General features: G+C 40.2%; 1 protein-coding gene across 2 annotated transcripts in view; it reads left to right on the top strand.

Annotated features, from left to right (window-relative positions):
• Window positions 1–14673, top strand: part of CRB1 (crumbs cell polarity complex component 1) — a 100514-nt gene that overhangs the window by 32804 nt on the left and 53037 nt on the right. For both annotated transcript variants that reach the window (XM_032695893.1, XM_032695892.1), the window contains exons 4-5: window positions 2614–2753; window positions 4100–4282. In XM_032695893.1, coding sequence (XP_032551784.1) covers window positions 2614–2753; window positions 4100–4282 — 323 coding nt within the window. The remainder of the gene's footprint in view (window positions 1–2613; window positions 2754–4099; window positions 4283–14673) is intronic.

Raw genomic sequence — 14673 nt, 5'->3', positions numbered from 1 at the left:
AGGCAGAGAAAAACTGTAATAATAGTAACCATAGTGATAGATATCATTAGGAAATATGTCAGGAACTTTACAGGCATATAGGACAACAGCTATTGTTGAAAATAACCTGCAGTGTATGGGGAAAGAAATAAAAAAAAAAAAAAGAGAATGCAAGGCAACAGAAAATAGAAAAGTGAGCTTCTCCACCTACTGTTACTAGCCCTCTGCAGAGGTCTCACTGCAGCCCAGGCAGCCAGAGCTCTGGCATTCACTCACCAATACTGGCTTTGCTGACTCAGCATGACATGCCCACACTGAAAACACATAGGTATATAAGCTCAGTCTGAAAGTTCCCAAGTGTATTCATGCAGGTGCTCCTCTCGCCAGAATAAGATTTGTCCTTTATTGTGTATTTTCTAGTTTTTATAAAGCAGTTTTGAAGATTTTAGCGCCCCCCAAATCAGCCCAAAAGTCACACCAGCAGAAGGCATGCTCGCCTTTAATAAAGGGAGAATTCTGGGAATGAGCTTTTGTACAGTGTGGTGACATGGCACCAACCTTGTGGAGCCCCTTTTCAGCAGTGCTGAATGGCTCTGAGCAGGACAAAGCAATTTATTATTTCCCAGTGTAGCTAAAGCATGACAGCAGGGAGAGGGAGGTCACCTTGTAGCTGAGTAGCTCACAGCAGACCCACTGTGTAACCTGTAAGCCTTTTGAGGATACACACATGAGGTGAGCAACTGGGATGCTCGTTCAGGCCAGATCTGATCCTGTTCATTTTTCTCCTTTTAAAGCTGAGGTACATGTAAAATCAATTTTAATTGGCTTGGAATACCACAGGGTATCTGGAGAATGATTGGAGCTCTTGCCATATTTGTTCTGCGATGAAAAGGGATGGACAACAGAGCAGTTCAAAACAGACGGGTGTTCAGCAATTTCCTTCCTTTTTTGTGTTTTTGGGGTAAATGAAGAATTTTATTCTTTAAATAGTAGTTTTCCTTTTCTGACTAATCTGTAGTGCAGCTGAGGCTTTTGTGTCTGCCACCAGCTCTCACAGAAATGTGCAAGGCAATGGATTTAGCATGAAAAGCTGTAAATACAAACAACAAACCAAATTCTCTCCCAAATTTCAGACTGATCTTCCAGTGAGGTTTCATGAATGCAACAAAGTAGAACTCATCTCTTAAAAAACCACTTTCGTGTAAGTGCACATTTCTTATTTAAACTCTACTGCACATTACAAAGTGAGTTGTGGATTTATACTTCACTACTCCATGATTCTGAACCAAAGTGAAAACGTAGCATGAACACAGGCAGAAAAAAACCTTTCACCACAAATCTGAGCAGCATCAAACTGAAGGTACATGGAAGAAGTGTGTGAAAAATACAGAAGAGAGTGACTTCTGGTTTGAGACCATACCTCAGAATGAAAATTCTTTTTCTGATTCACATCTTCCTCATTACTTTTTATATCCTAAATTCAAATGCCACCTGGTCTAAGTAATCTCTGATTTTGATTTAAGAATAATCCGTACACTAGTAATAAACTGGCCTGCCAGAAGTTTCTGCTCATGTACACCCTTAAATAGTGTAGTAAAAAGTTTACATTTTTCGGTCCATTAGGCTGCAGGAACCAGCTGATCTCTGATGTTGTGTTCAACAATTTCACTTTCTCTCCTTATATTTACTCCAAGGCTAAGACTTAGATATTTAGCAGAGAAATTCTCATTCAGCAAGATTCCCCATGATTTCAATTGTGTAATAATGGTGTATCATATAAAAGAAAATATAAGAATAATTTTTTGTTTCTGATAGTTATTTTTAGACCAAGACCATGCAAGCATGCACAGTTAACACGTACCTTGCAAAAGCCTGTCTTCTCGTATGACATGTACATGTTGATCATCTTTGATGATCATCAAAGAATAGAATGATACATTCTATAATACTCAGCTCACCTAAAAAAACCCCACAAACAAAAACCCCCAGACATTACTGATTACCTGCATGTTGTTAATTAATTTGTATATACTAGTTTGTTTACCACTGTTGTAGTAACATTGCTATGAAAAGGGAACTTCTATTACTGTTATTATTGGAACTAAGCAAGCAATTGACATTTTTTCTAACCTAACAATAAAAGGCTGTTTTTCATGAAAGAAAAAATATCACTTAGTTGAGGAACAGAAATTCCCTTTTTTTTCTGCCAATTCAATTTGTACCAGTCCAAGAGCAAGGGATACTAACACACTTACTACCACCTCCCTTTTTAATTTTGTGAATAATATTAATGTTATAATTTCTAAAAGATACAAACTATTTTCCCCCCAAATTTTTTTTTAAAGGAAGAAAAAAAGAAAGATGCATATTTCTTAGAAGAAATGGTCTGTCAAAACCAAATTGAATTCACAAGCAGTTCTTTGTCCCCAGACAAAATCACATACTTCAGGAAAAAGCTCTTTGTTGGTTCCGAATTTCTGTGGTTTCTCCTAAAACACCAGATGGTGGTCTCGAGCCTGGACTCAACCCTGTAAGCTGCTAGCAAAGGTTGCACAAGAAGCCTTTGCAGGTTTGGGAACAAAGCCCAGGTCTCTTGACTTCCAGTTTGAGGGAAGATTGCATTCTGTGTTGCAGGTACAGCTGCAACTGTACCGGTACTGGATTTATGGGGCTGCACTGCGAGACCCTCGTTCCCTTATGTTGGTCACAGCCTTGCTACAACAACGCCACTTGTGAGGACAATGCTCACAATTACACATGCCACTGTTGGCCAGGTAAGCTCCAAGTTCTCACAGCAGGACTGGGCAAAACGAAAAGCACTAGTATTGTGGAGTCAAAACGGGACATCAGTCAAAGCTGGGATCCACCTCTCGGTTACTGTAATCCTTCAGCCTGTGTGATACATACATCACAGCTGCAGGTGACCCTTTCTTTAGTCTTCATTCAGACAACCTTTAAACCAGGCCAAAATCTCATTTGTGAATGCAAAACATTGTCTATATATGAACAAAAATTAAACTAGGTGTATTGGTATGCTGGGAAACTGGTCTCCTTCATGGTACCAGTGCAAGTCCTTCTGTCTGGTAGTGAGGCTGTGTTCTCTACCAGAGGGCTTGTGTATCCAACTGTTTGCAAACTGGCCCCCACACCCACAGTGGGGATACAGACCCTGCTCTCTGGAGAGACTACACAACTCTTTCAGCGCATGGACTAACTACAAAAAGTCTCTGTAGGAGTTTAACGCCCGTGACCTTACTGAGGATGCAGGAGCACAAACAGCACTGTGGGAAGTAAATGCCTCTGTGTTGTTGGACTACACGGTTCTTGGTGCAATAGAAAAGGAAAAATTAGGCAGAACCCTTGACATTTTCCAAAACTTGGGGAGCCTCGTAGCACTTCAAACTCCAGATGAAACACTTTATAAACACTAAGCGATTTATACTTCCTGCCCTCCTCTGCCTTTCTACAACCTGAAAGTGTGTACACACCACAATGCAGCGCCTTGTTACTCACACAGATCTTCACCGTATTGCCAAAAAAAGACCCAAACAAATTCTGCCTAGCACAGCTCAGCTCCCCAATGCAAAATAGCCATAGCAATGTCCTGCTGCCAAAGCCCTGGCAGGGAGCTCGAGGGAACGTTCACACCTTCAAGGAACTGAGGAAAACTTTTAGCACATGACAAAGCCTGAAACCACGTTTCAGCTACTATTCACAGTGTAGATTTGGTGTATATTTGAGGGTCTGAAAGGGATGAATAGCACATAGAATCACAGAATGGTTTGGGTTGGAAGGGACCTTAAAGATCATCTAGCTTTTCACTACCTGAAGAGAGCCTAACAAGAAAGATTATGTAGTGACAAGGGGAAATGGCCTCAAACTGAAAGAGAATAGGTTTAGATTAGATATTAGGAAGAAATTCTTTACTGTGAGGGTGGTAAGGCACTGGCACAGGTTGCCCGGAGAAGCTGTGGATGCCCCGTCCCTGGAAGTGTTTAAGGCCAGGTTGGATGGAGCTCTGAGCAGCCTGGTCTAGCGGAAAGTGTCCCTGCTCACGGTAGGCGGGTCGGAACCTCACCGTGTCACGCCACTGACCGCCCTGTCGCGGTGCTCTCCGCAGGGTACGCGGGGTCCCGCTGCGAGGAGGACATCGCCGAGTGCCGCAGCAGCCCCTGCCTCTCTGGAGGACACTGCGTGGAGCGCTCCTGGGCCGGGCTCTACGGGCGCGTCCCGGGGCTGCCGCCAGCCTTCCGCTACGACCGGGCCGAGGGCTACATCTGCCGCTGCCCGCCGGGCTTCTCCGGTAAGGTGCCCCCGGTCCGGTGCCGTCGGTGCGATGCGGGTCCCGAGGGGCGCAGAGCCCCTCTGCCGGCAGCGCCGGCCGTCGGGGCGTTCTGCCGCCCAAATTAAATATAACCTCCACGTGCGCGCGTAGCTCTGCTCTCAAGGGAAAAACAAACAATCAAACAAACGAACATTTTATTGTCAACTCCATCCGCTTGTTTCTTCTGAAAGAGAAAAAATAATTAACAGCTAGATTCATTTAACCAGCTGTCAATTTCTCATTCTATTCATCTCCTAAGCAGCTTATAAACTTTCTTGAGAGTTGCATGACTGCTGTCTCCAACACAGCAAGTACTAAAGTACATGGAGACCAGAGCTTTCACTTTGTTACCTCTTTATTTTTCTTCAAAGTGGCACTGAGACTTGTTTACTTTTGTTCCAGCCCTTCCCCTTAACTGTCCTTCCCTATCCTGTCACTAAGTGTTGCTGTTGTGCTTTTGTTCTGCCTAAGAGAGCATAACACGAGGCTTCTACCAAGGTTTTTGATATCTCCCAGGCTGTCCTAAGCACCCTTACCTCTTCACATGCCTCACATTCTTTCTCTTGACCTCCTTCCAGTGATGTCCAGCTTTCCAGTTTCATTTCCTCCTGTCTTGTCCTAATTTAAAAACTTCTAAGTTCTGTGAGACAACCTGAAAGGTATTTCCTTGTTTAATCATCATCCTTTATCCTCTTATTTCCTTATCAATTGCCTTCACCTGGTTTGTTTGTTTGCCTAACTTGGGTCGTGATTCTACTGGTTTCATTCACATGGAGTTCTCCTACTCCTCAGGGAGTATAGGTAGGCTCTAACTGGTATGGAGAAAAAGAGTGTAAGAACGTACTTAAATCTATTAATCTTGAATCACTTTTTTCAATCCATAAGCTCCTCAATCACAATGCAAGACTCTTCAAAATATGACTGAAAGTATTGGAGACCCTGACATTTCTGCTGACTTCACATGAAAATTAAATTACATTTTTGAAAACCTTAAGTAATTCTAGTTAATCACATACCTATTGGATGGTAGACATATAACTTTCATTAGAAAGAAAACCCAAAATAATTATTCTTACCAAACAGTGTGCCCAGGCAACTGGAGGCAGGAAAACCATAATCTTTAGCAGGGCACTGTGGTAGCAGTAACAATGCACATCTCTCTCTGGCACTTCTCTTTCCCCCAACTAACTTGGAAATATTTGGCTCTGACCAGGAAAAGTAATTTCTCCAATTATAGTCAAATAGTAAATAAACCACAAGTTTTAATGAAAATTAAAGAAGATTTAAGATTAGAGTTGATAGCAGTAGCATGATTCAAGGTAGCAGGTCAGTCCCTGATCAGGACCACTCAGTAGATGGGTTCTTATCTAGTGTAGATGAACTAACAGTCGCCTGGAAAATAGGTCAAATTGTTTCATCTGGGTATTTCATTAACACCAAAAATCCTACATTTCTGCAGCTGTAGAACAGGAGTTTTTCCAGCCTTAACACCTGAGTAGTTGCACGTGCTTTAGATATAACCCCTCAGATTCCTATTGCAACAGGACAGAGACTGTATTTAATAAATCACATTCATTTTATTATGACTCTTTCCTCAGTAAAACATCCACATAACATTATAATCATACTTCACTGACAGGGGTAATATGCAGAAATAATAATCTACATACCCTGCATTATGAAGGCCTGATCTAAAAGCCATTGAAATCAATGGAAAGGTGTAATTAAACTGAAGATAGTTGCCAATATGTAACAAGCACAAAACAGTGTCTTTGAACTTACTGGATAAGATTGCAAACAAATTAGTGTAATTGAACTGAAAATTGAGAATATCTGCCTTTTGGACTATAGTTTTAGACCTAAGGGCAGGAGATAGTGGAGCCTAAACACACACCTATGTCAGGATAAAAATTTCCCCACCACGCTGGTAGAAAGGAATAGATATTATCTGGCAGCATCTTGTTACAGATAGTGATTGTTCAGGTGACTTGAAAATAGTCTGTAGCCCTGCTGAAAGTCTTGAAATGAACAAATCTGCAAATAAAATTATTTACACAATTTCGTTCTTACAAAATAAAAAATAAAAATCCCAGTCTGGAAACTTCATCCCGGCTAGAAACTCTTTGAGGACATTAGTTATATGCCTTATCCAGATCTGAAATAGAAAATTTCTGCACAAGTTCTACAAAGGGTTAAACTTCTGCAGCTCCCTTTTAAATCAAAGGGTTTGGGGATACTCAGATTTCAAGAGGTCGAAGTACTTCTGCAGTAGCAAGCCCCAGATTTTTTCATATTACCTTGGTCTGCTGGCCCCTAGCACAACAGTACTTTTAATAAATTGGGCTTTCATTTAAAGTCTTGTGATTTGTTACTGCTGGCTAAAGGCAGTAGTTACCCTAGAACTGTGTCCTTTCATACTGTGGATATATTGTATTGCTCTAGCACTGCACATTTGTTAAAAAGACTGTTATTTGAGAGGTTAAACTTTTTACTTTGCTCATGAAAATATGTGAGAAAGGAGGAAGGCAGAGCTATGGATTTGGTAGTGACTCATTTCACCAGGTTGTAATAAACTTAACACCATGTCAAAATTAAAGAGCTTCTGAACTTGCAAGGTCTACCAAGTGACACAATCCAGCTCAGTGTGGAACCGAGCCCAAGGAGCAGTGATTGTGGCAGGCAGGCAGGTCCTGCTCCCTGTGCCTGGTCCCCGGGTGGGTAGGACAGTGCTGCTGGCAGGGGTGAAGCTTGTCCATTTTGCATCAGCAGAATAAGGATAAGAGGAGCAGAGCCCACTGACCTGACTGTAGCAGGGTGACTGCTGCCTGCAGACGAGTGCTGGCTTCTCAGTGCCTTACCACTGCTGGCATCTTGTTATCTGCTGTGTGCCAGCTGTGCCACTAGCACTGCTGCTTGCTTTGGCATTATGAATTCCTAAATGGGTTTTGGCCTTTTCGTTTACTTGTCTTGTTTTCTGGTTTTCTCTTTTAAATTTCCTTGGCCCTTTTCCCAGTCTGTTGGACTAATGCAAGAGAAAATGATATGATCAGACTGGTGTCGTATGGGTATTGAATTCCTGGCATATGCATGGGGGAAAGAAACTGTCTTCCAGAGCCAGAAGATGAGGCAGATAAATGGCCAGTATGGGAGAGTACTCAGCACTCAACTAAGTAAAGAAAATCTCCACCCAGACACTGAACTGTGAACATCATGGGGCCAGTACCTCAAAACTGAACCATTTGGACTCTCATTCTGCACTGAAGTCAGGGTGACAGAAACATAGAAGCACACAGGGCATCAGGCTTCCATTTCCCAGCATGTCTTTATGTGCTGCTATGGGCAGACCACCCAGCAGACAGCAGGGCAGACTGTCTCAGCCAGACATCCTCCTCTCCCCTGGCCTGTCACAGCATGGTACAGACATAAATATTACTTAGGGTAATGAATAGGACAGTGGGCATATTACCACTAACTTGGGAAGCCTAAAATACATGCATATATCTTTATAATTATAAAAATAATTATATATTTTCTTTATTTTTAATCTCCTTCCTTACAATGATCACACAGCTGCTGTCCTTAGATATATAAAGCAATGTGACTTACAAAAATGAAGTCAAGGAGTTGAATAGCAAATATCTCATCTCCAAACTCCACATTTTATTTTTACCTTTATTTCCTTGTCTGTTCTTCAGCTGCTCACACCACAGTAGTCAATCATTGCTCCATTAACCAGGTTAATTCATTTTATTTCATGACCTGTCATCACAGTTTAAAAGGTTATTTTCTCTTCATTCTGAAACTTCAGAATAAGACAAGGCTGTTCAAGGAAAGAATGAGGATAAAAAAGCAGAAGACACAGAGAGAAAATACAATTTTCAAGTTAAGAAGCTTTCAAGAGCACAGCTCCTCTTTTCAGTGGGACTCAGGCTTCTCCTGCAAGCAAGACAGGCACTCAAATTCAAAATTAACAGGTCTGGAAGTACTGCTAGCTAATTATTATTCACATGTAAGCAAAGTTTCAAGAAGGAAAATGTTACCATCAAGTACCCATTCAAAGTTAGCTGGTTTAAGGCGAAATTCCTAACACTACACACATGAAATTGCTGAAAAACAGTGTTAGGTCTAGAGATCTCTTCCTCTGGGCTTCTTACCCCTCTGGAACCTCACAGAGGCTATATCTGAGATGCAAACATACATCTTTGCTGCCTAAATTCGATTCACAGTCAGTACAGGATCCCCTTTTCACTGTTAGACTGCTGTGAAAAGTTCCCTTGCAAAATCAACTCGGTGGTATCGGGCAGTTGTGCAGCAAAACACAGAAAACCGCAGCTATTTTCTGAGCATGGGAAAGAAGTTATTGCTTTCCTAGAGAGATTTCTACAGTGCTGCCCTGTCTCTGTCCCAGCCTCTGTGATCTCCATGTATTCCTGTGTTCAAAAGCACAAGGGGAAGGAGGAGGACCACCTCCTCTCACTGCTCCCAGTCAGTCTGGAAGCTCCAGCGTTACAGGGCCAGCCTAGTCAAAGGCTGTACCAACACAGGATGCCCTCAGGGCCTGGCAGGCACTTACTGCCTGTAAAAACCCTACACAAAACAGAAAATTAGCACTTTAAAGTTCTTTTTCCATCTATTCTAAAGCCTCTGATCTTGAAAGAACATTTGGACAAGCTTTTAATGATTCTATCCACTAATACCATTTAACATTTCTTCTATCAGCAGCATCCTGGTAAGGAGAAGTTCACACTGTCAGAATTGGTTCTTTCTCAGTTTGCCCCTCCTCTACTTCCATCGCAGTTCTTCCTTCTCCCCTTTTTTCTTAATCTTTGGAAATGGTCAGAATATTCTCTTTGAAAGACAAATTGTATCCTTCAGACCTGGTCTGTGGTCTACTCCAGGGATAGGCAAATGCTTTCAGACCCCAGAAATACAGCGTTCTCACTAGTTTCTTGTTTGTTCCTTTACTGAGGATCAAACTGCTGTCTTTGCAATAAGCACGAAAAATTTCTCCCATGCCTAACTCCCAGACCAAGCTCACTGTTTAGGTTAGTCTGATTAGTCATTCTCTGGGCAGTCCCCAGAAGGAAGGCTGAGGTTGGGTTCACAATTCATGCACTCTGTATGGTAATGGCCATACAAAGGGAGCGTAACTCAGAATATTGTGGGCAGCACTGAAATTAGGCTATAGCGAGAAGAACTTATGAATTTGCCATTCTTTTATCAGTTACCATTGGAGAACCATTGGAGCATTCCAATTTCATTTCTACTGCAGGTAGTGGCTCTCTTGAACAATTGTAAGAAATACCATTTAGTGAAAGAAAGTGTAATTTTTACATTCTTCCACCATATAAATCACCACAGTAACTAAGACTGACTTGTGTTTTTCATGACAGCTCTTTCCTTAACAGCCCATATCTTGAGACGCTTTATGAAAGCCTAATAGCTGTTTTATTTTTTTTGCAAAAATTAATCTTCTTATGACTTACCTTGCCCCCTACATGGCAGTGGACTGTGAGAGTGATTGCTTAAATGCACTGACTGTAGTTGTATGGTTACCTAGTATTTATCACTGGTTAAAGAATTCTGACTTAGTGGGAGGCACTTGAGGAAAGAGTAGCATATGTCTTTCAGTGATATTGATACCACCTAATAACATTTTTGTATTTACAATATTCTGCAGCTTGGGTTTCACCTCACTAAAATTTGAATGTTTGTGTAAGCATTATCCCTGATTCAGAAAACATAGAATAAGGTCCAATATGATCATAAGGAATGACATTACTTCAACGAACAGTGGAGTCTCATAGCCTATGGAGGATGTATTTGTACATCATTATCAAATCCAGTTACCTCATTTAATGTGCTCCAAGTAGAGACTGAAATAGTTTCAGATTCTAGAAACAAAATATACACCTGGCATGGGCACTAACTATGCAGAGGACTCCTTTTAATGAAATAAAATTCAGCTTTATTGAAAATTTCAGCTTGTTGCTATTATTCATATTGTACAAGGGAACCTTCTGACAGGAGAGTACTTTTACTAGTAATGACAATCTATGTTAGAATTTTATAAAAGCTGAACCATGACCATTAGGAAATGAGCTCTCGAGCTTTTTATAACTCTTCACAGAATTGGCCCCCAAACTTGGTTTGCAGCACTGAGAATGATACTTAGAGCCCTGATATACCTATGTATATTGTTTAATGATAAAGATGTATTACATGAGAAATCTCTCTCCTCTTCTTGTTGCAAGTTGCAACTGGAAATGCAAAGAGATTGCAGCCCTCACTTGTGCATTATTCAGCATCAAAAGAATGCATGAATATCAGATCTTTTGTGGTGTTTTTTTGAGTTAGAAATATACAAAATTAAAACATTAGGAAGCATCTACCAATATTACTTTCAGAATATGTATAGAGTTTTATTCTTTAAAATTTGACAGCTGACCCATTATTACTATGATCTATTTTCTCTAGTTGCACTGATATGTTAATTTGTATTATGTAGTCCAATGTGATTGACAGAGCCTGCAAGCAGTGGATATTTTGAATCTGGCACATCTCTCTGTGTTAAACAGTGTTGCACATAAACACTTTTTAGCATGAAAAGCTTTTTTCCTTGAAGGGAAGGAGGAGGGGATGAATGGTTTTTAATCCATAAGCTCCCAGATCTTGCAACACAGAGACAGAAAATGTCCTTAGATTTAACAAATCTGTATGACCAGTACCCAGCAGAAAATGCTTTCAAAAACAAACAAACAAACAAGGCAGTTGTATGTTGTTTGGCAGTAGGATAATCCTTTTCAAGTACCTATTATTTTCCTTTCACTCATTCCTGGTGGGTCATTCCATCATATGACTAATTGTTAAATCTAGTCTATCCAGTAAGAATTTTCTGTCTGGTGCCTTCTTCAGGCATTGCCTACCTACCTTTTTGATTTCTTTCTTAAATCTGTGAATAAACTTCTCCTAGCATTTTTGACTGGCAAACCTCAGATATTTATACTCTCCTCTTGACTGAGCTTATGAATTTGCTCAGTTCAATCTTTCCCTGTTGAAGAATCTCTCTGGCCTTTTCATTTCTTGCTTGTTTTGCCCCAGACCAACACCATGCTCAACATCCAATGGCAAAGACAACCACTAATGAAAGTAGCCTTTAAAGTGTGGTCACAAACCCTGGCGAAATCAAAGGTATTGCACACACTAAAACTGACAGCAGAATTTTGCTTGTCTTCTAAAGAATTTGATTGTCCATCTCAGGAGCTACTTTACAGCATATGATTTTTAGCACTGGTTTGTGTAAGCCTACATTGTTCTGGTTGAATTACAGTCAAATTGTAGTCAAGCAGATGCACAACTTTTCCCCAAACAGACAGGAACTTTCTTTAAATCTACACATCATACAGCTTTCACTACCCTAGAGACAGTGCTTAACAAGTAGACACTAACAGAGGACCTGTGCTATGGGACTAATGTATTTTACTTTCTCAATACATTCTAATTTATGGAATATTTAAGGTCAAATGTCAAGCGATAAACAAAATGACCCAATTTAATAGTTTAGTGTTTTGCTCAACAGATGATTTCAAAACCAGCCTTAATAATGTCACCATTGTGAACCCTATTAAAATCCAGTTTATTGGAAATACAGTAAATTATACAACCAAACATTTAAGAGGTATTACTTCTCTCTCCTTCCCATAACGGAGGAATTCAGGAGTGACATTGGAGAAGCTGGAGGAGTTCAGTCAGAAATAGTACATGGGCTAGTAGTCTGAATCATATTCATGTATGTATAAATGTGTGTTCACACACATATATGTGTTAATACACATATAAATACATACATGCTACTACTTACGTAATACTACTTCAGAGCACTTTTTTGCTCTGCTTATAGAAAGCCTTTCTGTGATCCTTAGTTAAAAGGTCCACAACTTGCATCTTTTCTATTTTGAAGGGCACAGTTTTCTGGCAGGATTGCTTTGTGGTAGGAATAAAAGATTTTTCTTCATTCCTTACTGCAAACTTTGCAGCACGCCATGAGTATGATGGTTAATAAGCAGAGTTTATGCTGGTCTTCATTACTAAATAATTATTTCAATTGCATGGCTTGTAACAGTGAGAAATGCATGATGCTTGCATGCCAAACCTGTATATATTTGTTATGAAAGCAATATTGACCTACATTGTAATAAAAAGCTAAGATGCATGAGAAAACTTGCTCAAAGAATGCAGGCTGCTGTTAAATTGCTATGGCATCAAATATAAATGGCATAATGCCATTCATCACTTCATTGTTGTAGGGGTTACAGTTTTTATGCAGCTTAGCTACTCTGTTTTCACACTTGCAAATTTTTACATGCCTTTGAAATACTATTTCTCACATATAAACATCCCCAAATAACCCATAGCAGTGGGATGGCATTGCTGTTTACCCTTAGTAAAGTGCTTTACTTGGCAAAATGCTATTTGCATTAGTCTACTAAAAAAGTATAAACTGCCCTAAAAATATGTGAAAATATGCAATTTTTTTGAACTGTGATCAGTATTTTGGTACCAGCACAGCTGAGAGTTCTGAGAACCAAGTTCCCTGTATCCCCTCTGTTCCTGTGAGCCAGTAGAGGGAGCACAGAATACTGTCCATGTCTAGCATCTGCTAGACATTAGCAAATTCTAGCTTTAGCTGATATTTCAACACTGTCATTAGAGCCTGATCTGGAAGATGCTATTTCTCAGACTTTGTGTTGAACACTGTTTGCTAATCCAAATTCTTAGAGTCAATTTTTAGCTTTTGCACCACACAATTTGATTAGCAGGATCTTCCACATGGAATTCAGGGATATTGGTCTGCAGCCAGTCATGCAAAGTCCACCCAGGGCTGTAAAAGCTATGGAAAAAAATGGCACTGTTTTACGTAAAAAAGAGAAATTTGATGACCCAGACAGGCTATTCCTAGTTAAGATTTCTTAGCACCTTGGAGCCTTAGTTTTCACGTAAGAAGAATAACAAATTAAGAAATTTACTTATTATGTCAGTGGTCCTGCTGATGGAGCTATTGGGGTGAAAGGAGGCATCCACAATGAATTTTGCACCGTCTCTTGACAAAAAGTAAATATTTAACCCAAGCATCATGCAAAATGTTCATATTTTCCTCTTTGTACCTGAAATACCAGCACAGGACTATTTCAGACCCTTACATAAGGTTCCCATAATGCTGGTGGCATAAGTGACATCAGTTTTTAAAGCATAAAAGGCACCTCATCTAGGCTCAGAAATGTCAGTAGTAATTACAAACTTTGTTTTCAAGTATAATCAATTCTTTATTTATGGTGTGAAATGTTTTTTACCCTTTTGAACTTTTGCTATTCTAAGCCAAGCAATATTGTTGGCATGTTCCTTTAAAAATAATTGCTTCTGGAGAGAGAAATTGAATGTCAGGTTCCAACTTGATGTGAATTAAATGGGTTACATTAATAGTCTGGCCCGTGGTAGAAGTGAGTGTTTCGATTCTGGGTTTGACTTCAGGACATGACCTCTTGATCACACAGGTCAGCACAGATGGGAAATATTGCAGAGGTACCCTAGGTTGACGTGGGGAAGAAAGTGTCTAGTACTGATGTATCACAAACTGTCTGATCCATTAAACAGAAGCAATGTCAGACTCCACAGAGAATAAAACTTAGTTGTCATAGGTCATTATGCTTCTCAAAAAAAAGAGTTGGAAGGAAAATCACAATGATGGAAATCCTCAGGGCTGTCATATACACATATTCTAAACCTTCCTGAATTAATGCTGCCAAGCCTATATACAGGGAAGGATGGAGTAAAGAACCCAAATATTCTTAACTTCTACGGTACAATTATGTGTCATATTTCCCATCTGTAGCTGTTATAAAGAATTATTTAACAACATTCAGCATTTTAAATTTAAAAGCAGGATATCTATACAACTGAGACTCTCACACTTATGTGACATGTCTTAAGAAGAATTCCATCCATGAGAGCAATCACATTTGCAAGGTCAGGCAATACATAGTTCTTCAAGGGGAAGGAACAGGTGAATTGGGAAGAAGTTTATATATCTCTTTTCCTTGAAGGCTATCTCCTGCCTTTAAAATTGGCTTTCTTTTCAACTTCTGAACAATCCAAATTCCCCATGACAGATTTTCCAATCTCTTAAATCACCTTCACAGCCTTTTTCTGGACCTGCTCCAGTATGTCTGCTTCTTTCCTGTATCTGGGTGGCCCAGACCCAGACTTGGTGTGGTCTCACTGGTGCTGAGCAGAGGTGAGGAGTCACCTCCCTCAACCTGCTGGCAACATGATTCCTAACACAGGCCAGGAGGCTGCTGGCCCTCCTTGCTGCC

This window comes from Chiroxiphia lanceolata, chromosome 9 (assembly GCF_009829145.1).
Source record: "Chiroxiphia lanceolata isolate bChiLan1 chromosome 9, bChiLan1.pri, whole genome shotgun sequence".
Taxonomy (NCBI): Eukaryota; Metazoa; Chordata; class Aves; order Passeriformes; family Pipridae; genus Chiroxiphia; species Chiroxiphia lanceolata.
The sequence above is the reverse complement of the archived record's forward strand: the minus strand, read 5'-3'. Positions and strand labels throughout refer to the sequence as shown.